The sequence below is a fragment of the Primulina huaijiensis genome, unplaced genomic scaffold (genome assembly GCF_012295235.1).
Source record: "Primulina huaijiensis isolate GDHJ02 unplaced genomic scaffold, ASM1229523v2 scaffold208264, whole genome shotgun sequence".
Lineage (NCBI taxonomy): Eukaryota > Viridiplantae > Streptophyta > Magnoliopsida > Lamiales > Gesneriaceae > Primulina > Primulina huaijiensis.
The window spans coordinates 1-8167 of record NW_027355203.1 but is presented as its reverse complement, the minus strand read 5'-3'; the positions used below and the strand labels follow the sequence as shown (position 1 = coordinate 8167).

The following is an 8167-nucleotide window of genomic DNA, read 5'->3' as shown; positions in this document are numbered from 1 at the left end:
ACACTTGGATTGGAAGTCAACAATGTATGAAGAAATGAAATCTCTTCAGAAAAATAAAACCATTGTTGATCTACCTAAGGAGAAGAAGACAGAAGGGTGTAAATGGCTTTTCACAATCAAATGTAGACCTGCTGGGACGGGACCATTGAGAGATACAAGGTGAGGTTAGTTGCCAAAGGATTCACACAAACTCATGGAATTGACTACCAAGAAACCTTTGGACCTGACACAAAGATAAACCATTCGAGTACATTTTTAACTTGCTATTCATCTCAACTGGTTGTTGCAACATTTAGATGTAAAAAATGCATTTTTAAATGGTGATATTGTAGAAGAATTTTATATGTACATACCACCGGGATTGAAGAAAAAATTGAAAAACAAAAGGTAGGCCAATTAAAGAAGTCATTATATGGCCTTAAACGATCTCCTAGGGGCTGGGGTTTACTAGGTTTGGAAATGTTGTCATGTTTCAAGCATATGTACAAAGTGTAGCTGATCATACAATGTTCTTCAAACACTCAAGAGAAGGGAAAGTGACAGTGTTGATAGTTTATGAGGATTATGTCGTTTTGACCGGAGATGACGTCGTTGAACTTGACAGATTAAAAAAGGCCTTAGCTTGTGAATTTGAAATCAAGGACTCGGGTCCTTTGAAATACTTTCTTGGAATGAAATTTGCAAGATTCAAGAGAGGTATTTTTGTTTCTCAAAGAAAGTACGTTCTTGATTTGTTGGGGGAAACTGGAAAACCCCATAGAACCAAATGTGAAGTTTTAGCTTGTTAATCTCGAAGAAATAATTGACAAAGAAAGATACCAACACTTAGTTGGGAGGTTGATTTAAACATTTGCTGTGAGTATGGTAAGTCAATTCATGTACTCACCTAATTGAGAAAATTTTGATGTTGTATACAGAATATTAAGATACTTAAAGGGAGGACACCAGGAAAAATAATAATGTATGAAAAAAGGGAACATCTCCAAGTTGATGTGTTTACTGATGTAGATTGGGCAAGGATTGTGAGAGATAGAAAATCAACTTCGGGATATTGTAAGTTTGTTGGGGGAAATCTTGTAACTTGAAGTAGTAAAAAAGAAAATATGGCGGGCAGAAGTAGTGCTGAAGTGAAGTTTAGAGCAGTCGTAAATGGTATTTGTGAATTTTTATGGATCAACCAGTTCTTTGAAGAGCTATTCCCTTGCCCATGAAGTTGTTTTGTGATAACAAAGCCGTGATTGAAATTGCACACAACTAGGTCCTCCGTGATAAAACTAAGCATGTTTGAAGTCTACAAACATTTTATCAAGGAAAAAATAAAAAATGGACTCATCATCATGCCATACATTCATACATCTTAACAAGTAGCAGATATTCTTACAAAAGGTCTATCAAAGAAGCAGTTTGATAACGAACAACATCTTCCTACCAACTTGAGGGGAAGTGTTGAAAATCATGATGAAATCAAGTCAAATCACATTCCGGATTTATAGGAGATGATATTTGTAATTATAGGGATTGCATAGTTGTATATTTACATTGCCTAATTTATGTTTTTCTTCCTTATTCATAGGTTGTATTATATCTATAAAGAGTCTGTAATTTCTCTTTTATAAACAATAAAAAGCATTATTCCGGCATTTTCTACAGAATCAACAACCTAGTCTAGAGAATGCATGAGATGGAACGTGTTATAAGCAAATGTACGAACACACAAGAGTGCAACTCATGCACGTATATTCCACCATGAAGTTTGACCAAATGCATATACTGGCTTCACTAAGAGAAGCAAGTTACTTCCCACTTAAAACCGAGAACATTGAGCATAAATGATTGGCATTTCCTTGGGAATTTGATCGTGAAAAACAGAATAATTTACAAATCCAAGAATAAGGTAGCATCTTAATACATCAGGCATTCAGTCTACCTCAGACAGGTAGACGATGGTGCATGTCTTCTCTGTGTCTATCAATTAAAAACTTGAGGAATTACTCTATAATGACGCAAGAGCAATAAAAAAAGGACTAAACAATTTTGACAAAGTATAATGGGACATAAGAAAAGTACAACAGAGCAACATAACAGCAAACAGAAAAATTTGCTCATTTCTCACCCTCTACCACATAAGTTCAGAAAGTTCCTAAATGACCATAAAAGTGAGCGCAAGAAGATTGGGTGGCATTCCACAATCTGATCTCATCATTACTATCACAAAACTAGAGAACCAATATGTGACATCACGTGTCCAGCATGTCCAACAATATTGAAAAGTGATTTCCTTTAACATACTTACTGTAACAATTAATATACCTTGAGACTTATCTAGCTAGTCTACTGCTAGAAGAATATTAATAAGAAAGAACTTCTAAATTGGAATCTCAAATAAAAAAAAATAGGAAAAAGAATCATGTCAAATGCGAGGAGCCTAGGGTCTACCACATGATGACAAATGAACATTTACATTTTACAATGCCCAATAAAATTTTGTCAATCATAAGATCTCCGACTTATCTTTGCTCACTTAGAAAGTAAAAAGTAGACAAAATTTTCAGATTACGGCATAAATAGCAGCCAATTGGGCGAGCTTTAAGAGGATACAACAAAATCACAGGTGAATGTTTGAATTTTTTTTGAAAATGTTCAGCATGTTGACTACATCGCATATCAGCAAACATTCTTCTTAGAACGATTGTGCAAAGTAGTAGCTGTGAATTAAATCTCTGTGATTAAATGTAAATGACCCTTGAGAAATTGAAGGTAATCTGACAAAAATACATGCATGTCTGTATGGGCATCCATGTGTGCTCTAGCACCTCAGGGCCATGACAAAAAGTGCTCTGACTATGCAATATTGTCCAAGAAAACACACACGTACTTTTTACTCAATCAATCAAGAGTTTCAAAGGATTAATATAGTTCAAATATGAGAACAAATTGTCAATGAAATATTTCCAATTATTTAATTGGTTTACAATTATCATTTTTCTCTCGTGTAATATACCCCAGCAATGACAGAAGCTGTATACTAAATTAAAGAAGTAAATGGTAAAACTTGCCTTCCTGCTGAAATCCGCCTTAAAATGAATTTCATGGTGAAACGCCAAAAGAATAGCAAATGCAATCTGAAACTTCTTCATTTGCGAAAGAGGACTCATCATTCTTACCCAAAAGTTTCCCCATTATGCATTATTTCCTCTCTGGAACTGAAACAATAAAGATAAATGTAGCTAAGCAGATGTAACAAATTAATCTTTTGCCACAAAATGAATACAGAGAGAATCTAATGCAGTCAGGGAAAGTATAAAAGGAATCTAAATATTTAATTATTAATTGCTTGCATGCATACGTATATACGATGAATGACTATTCGCATGCATGAACTCTTAGATATGATATGCGTTCGTGTTCACATTTGAAAAGACCAGATAACGAAAGTTGCAGTTCTTTTTCCACATTTTAGAGGCCATTTCTCTTTGGTCACACGCCTCTCGCTAGCATCATTTATTTTCCAATGTAAAGAATAAGGCTACCTATTGACCTATTTTAACAAAAAAAATCGGACAAAAGGTGATACCGATTTGTCCTGACATAAGTTTGAAATGTCAAATGATTTTTTTTACTTTTGGATAAATATTTGACGCTGCTGTGATGCATATAAAGCAAAGTGCAGAACACCTTAAAGCAAGGGACTAAAGTTGACAGTTCTATAAGTGCTATTCGTTTTTCCTTTTTTCGTCTTTTATTTCCAAGAACATGGGTTTTTGCTAAGAATATGTGGCAATATAATTATAATCTGTTTGTTTCGAATTCTCATCTCCCCCAAAACCTACAAGTTGAGTCTACATGAGCAGTAATTTTCATTATTATCATGTATGGTAGCATATTTGACTCAACAATCAAAATTTAACATTTACAAGAACGAAACACACTGTGAGTTCATTGACCGTAACTTCCTCCATTTTTACAACCATTATATGTTTTAATAAATTTGAGGTGCCACATTTTTCCTGTATCAAGTACTAGATCCTAAAATGATTATAGAGCTAAGGTAATAAGTTTAATTATAGCTGATTATGAAGCAATTGAGTTGGTATAAGGGTTATTTTGTTAGTGTAAGTGGTAATCGCTCTTCCGTACTTTGTGACTGCATAATGTGGTGCTTGTGTTGCATGTTATTTGGGAAAATAACCTGGTACAAAAAAAATTCTAAAAAAAAAAGACATCCGTATGTTAAAATAACATTTTAAAATGGGTTGCATTATGCGTTTTTGTCAAATGAAGGTCATATTTTAAAAACAGATTTTGTGATAGCCTATATTTGCAAATGGGTGTTGCCTTACCTTCTAAATATTTAAATTATGCAATCGCTATTAGGTCATAGCGTTTAATATGGTAGTTATAACTCAGTCTAGATTTAAGGTTGCAAAATCTAGCCACATTTTATATTTCATTGCAAATGGGCGTTGCCTTACCTTCTAAATATTTAAATCATACAATTGCGATCAAGTTGATAGTTATCAGTTTTGGATCTTTATGTTATGTTTTTGCAATGTTTTTCCTACATTATTGTGTATTAGGCACAATTAATGCTAAATAATGTTAAGATCAAATTTCTATGCAACTTGTCACCGTTATCCAGTCAATGAGACCCTATTGCGAGGGCATTACCCCCACCTCAAATCCAATCATCATCACTAGTCCAAATATGTGGCATCTATGCTTGACCCCAAATAGATAAAAAAAAAAAAAAAAAAATTGAGATAATGGTAGCCATTGAATCTACCCAGTTGATAATGACCTCAGGGTAGGTTGAACTAAACCGGGTTTTCCTACATTGTCGAAGATGCGTAAGACATTTACTTAGTCATATGAAATCTTTCTGCATATTGACTCGGTCGACTTTTCCCTCTTTCATACCCAACACTTCGTATTCTCTTGTTAACTTTACAGTAGCAGCTATTGAAATCTATCATGACACTTGCATGGACATATAATATCTTAATGTTGTCGTTCCTATTAGTATAGCACTAATTGACATAACGGAGAACATACAATTAATATCACGATGGGTGATATAGGCATAAAAGTCAGCTAACAATTAAATTATGGTTACCATGTTCAAATGCTATGAATGTCTTGATTTTTACGGTCGCTAAATACTCCAAGTCAATCCGGCAGTACAACCACATATTTGCATTCAATCAATGAACTCTGCACTGCAGGTGTGTTTCTATGTCAAAATTTTACCATTCCTCTAGATGCCCAAGTTCATGAACAAATTACTGTAACATGTAATTGTTCTCTTTTTCCCATGTTACTATAAATGCACTGCACTTATCCAAACTGGGCACATTTCAGCTTTTGAACAATAAATCCAAGCCCCACTTTACTTTAATTATAAGATAACTTAGTAGAGTTCCAGAAAAATATATGATGCAATTATTTTTAGCACTAAAAACGTAAATGAAATCACGAAGTTTCGGCTAAAAGATGAGTCAGAAATTGTTGATTCTTACTGATGTCCATTTATTTTTTCGCACACCACTACACGACAAAGTACTTCTCCATGTAAAGACTGCAAGCTTTCTCTACATCAATAGATGTTCCTTCACATGATGCTCGAGAGAATATTGGCAACTCATTAAGTTTCACGTTTCAGAATAGGTTTTTGAATTCAGGAGATGGATCAGAACTTGCTGAGTTAGAACTTGTTGAAGAGTCCAGTTCCAGGCAGCAGCAATGGCCTTTTGTCACGCATTGACCGACAAATTCTAATCCATATTAGAAGAAAACTATATCAGTTTCCTAGAGCAATCATAGTTCGATAATAATGTGTGACAAACACGTAAAAAGTATCTATAGCTGTAAAATGTTTGCGGCACATCCTTACTGTAAAAAATGCAATGTTTATTCCATTTAACTTTGACATTCTTCTCAAGAATCACAAGTATTATATTACAACCATGAGGCTATAAGCAAATTCCTTTATTTGCAACATTTTTAAAGGCAACATGTAGACAGTTCCCCAAAAGTTGATTTTTTATTTTTAAGAAAGGCACCATATAAATTCCAGACTGCTTCAGGACTTCTACAATGTTTACTTGTGCTTCAAGAATCTGCCCATAAGTTTCACGTGAGTCAAAAATATGGAAGGCTTTAAACGTAAAAACTAAATAAACAACCATATAATACCCATGAATGGAAATAAAAATCAATATACTGGCCATTAAGAAATATACAGGAGGAACAAAGGATCAGTAATAAACAAACCAGAATCAGAAGGTTCAGCTTTAGGTTGTATAAGATTTGATTCTCCGTGATGTATTGGCTGTGCAGCGATAGATCCGGGAAAATTTGTGACAAATCCACCATTCTGCAAGACAATTACCATACTCATTTTTGTTTCTACAATCTGACATCAATGATTGCATATATGTAGAACGTACTCCAAAAGGCTTCTGAGGAACCATCTCCAGCGGATAGCTGCAGCATAGGATGGCAGAGTCAGGAAGATATCAGCATACTGCTACTGCCGGATGTCAAAAATAAAAGATTACCTTGACTTCCAGGCAGAAAAACTAAGAACAAGCCAGGGTAAACAGAGATGAAAAAGAATTATAAAGATCAATTCCAAATAAATCAATAGCATGTCCCTAGTTCATTGACAAGAAAAACATAAAAATCCGGGGGCAGGTGTAAAACTCAAAAATGACCTGTACTTGCTAGAAGAAGGAAGCATTCGAGCTAATTGATCAACATTGAGAAGCTGTGAATTAAAATCCAGGCCCCTTTCAGGAAACATAAGGTGCTCTTGCTCATGTATATTTGCAGCTACCAAGTTCGTTAAAAAGTCCCCTTTCTGCATGTCAAAGTCCAAAAAAGGTGATCCTAAACAGTATGGGTTCAATTCTGGCCTCTGCATTGTTATTGGAAGAGCACTTTGCAGAAAATTCACCATATCTGGCCTTGGCATTGTCATTGGAGGAGTAATTTGGTGAAGATTCTCCATATCTGGACTTGGCATTGCTGTTAAATGGACGGTTTGTGGCTGATTAGGAAGTCCTAGCATTCCCATTGCTGCACTGATATTCTGAGACATATCATTCATATCTATCCTTTCCATTTCCAGAAGAATTTTTTGTGAGCAATTTCCTGCATTCTGAGTAGCCTGGTAATTAAATGGAATGGAGTCCTGAAGCACAATCGGGTAAGCATAAAACAATAGATACACTGAATTTTACGAAGTCTTTTTGTTAAAACCTTGAATGCATAGCCTTCTGTTGTCGTAGGATGCTTTGAAAGTATATCAGAGTGTACATCCCAAAATAAGGACCACCATTCCGCCAGAAATCCTTCCTCTGAATTGATAGCTGAAAAAACCAAGAAAAATTGAAAGTTCACTCAGTATTCAATGCCATTAACTCAGGAAACAAATCGTGAAATAAGTCACAGCTATACACCTCAATACATTAGTTTTCGAAGCACCATTCATTGAAAGAATTTTGAAACGGTGACCAGAAATCGAACGGAAGAATCAATTTAAAATAACTCCGAAATATGCCATTAAGCAAATTTTGCAAGAAAATATTAGCATTAGTCCTCATCGCTTATTTTGCACGAGTGAAATCCATTATCAGAAACCACATGGCAGCATTCACTGAAAATGACTCGAAATGCATCAGAAAAATTAGCGAGTCCTAATCATTCTCGATAATTTCAATTTTTTCCTAGGAAAATATTCTACAATTGAATCTAATCGTTAAGTCATCAACAACAAAAGAAAAATCCATAAAAGTCCACACGTCAATCAAGAAACTTCCCAAAAAAAGAATCAATAAATGAAGAATGCTGCAGAATGAAATCTTCTCGCATAAATAGAGTAGACATATCAAATGTTAATTATAAAAAAACCGAAAATTTCTAATGTAGAATTTAAAGAAATTGCAGAATAGGTGGGCCAAAAAAGGGTGTATATACCAACAGGCCTGAGACAGACATTTGCCTCTTCGGCAAAGATATTGGCAGCATCATGCATGTTATTCCTGATCATGTAATCATGAATGTATTTGTCAAGCCTACAAAATCCAAAATCAAACAAGAATAAACATCCACGAGCCCTAAATCCATTATATAAAAAAATAAAAAATAAAAAATATAAATTTTTTTT

The 8167-nt window shown here is 34.5% G+C and overlaps 1 protein-coding gene across 5 annotated transcripts; it reads right to left on the bottom strand.

The window, feature by feature from the left end:
- Positions 1 to 9: 9 nt before the first annotated feature.
- LOC140966924 (uncharacterized) lies at positions 10 to 8069 on the bottom strand. 5 transcript variants are annotated; one of them, XM_073427236.1, is made up of 8 exons: positions 7978 to 8069; positions 7261 to 7370; positions 6956 to 7192; positions 6714 to 6859; positions 6447 to 6483; positions 6271 to 6373; positions 5517 to 5771; positions 10 to 3203 (listed from the first exon to the last, which is right to left on the bottom strand). In XM_073427236.1, exons 1-7 carry the CDS (start codon positions 8048 to 8050, stop codon positions 5656 to 5658), a joined length of 822 nt encoding a protein of 273 aa, XP_073283337.1. In that variant the 5' UTR covers positions 8051 to 8069; the 3' UTR covers positions 10 to 3203; positions 5517 to 5655. The 5 variants fall into 5 exon arrangements, with proteins under 5 accessions (XP_073283337.1, XP_073283333.1, XP_073283335.1 ...); XM_073427232.1 differs by having other exon boundaries at positions 6714 to 7192; XM_073427234.1 differs by having other exon boundaries at positions 6714 to 7168.
- Positions 8070 to 8167: the final 98 nt, after the last annotated feature.

Excerpts from the sequence above, each read along its gene's own strand:
- LOC140966924 (XM_073427232.1), bottom strand. The coding sequence starts at position 8,050 with ATGATCAGGAATAACATGCATGATGCTGCCAATATCTTTGCCGAAGAG. Across the intron at positions 6,484-6,713 it reads CCTTCTTCTAGCAAGTACAG|CTATCCGCTGGAGATGGTTC; the intron begins GTCATTTTTGAG and ends CCTATGCTGCAG. Across the intron at positions 5,772-6,270 it reads AGCTGAACCTTCTGATTCTG|AATTTGTCGGTCAATGCGTG; the intron begins GTTTGTTTATTA and ends AATATGGATTAG.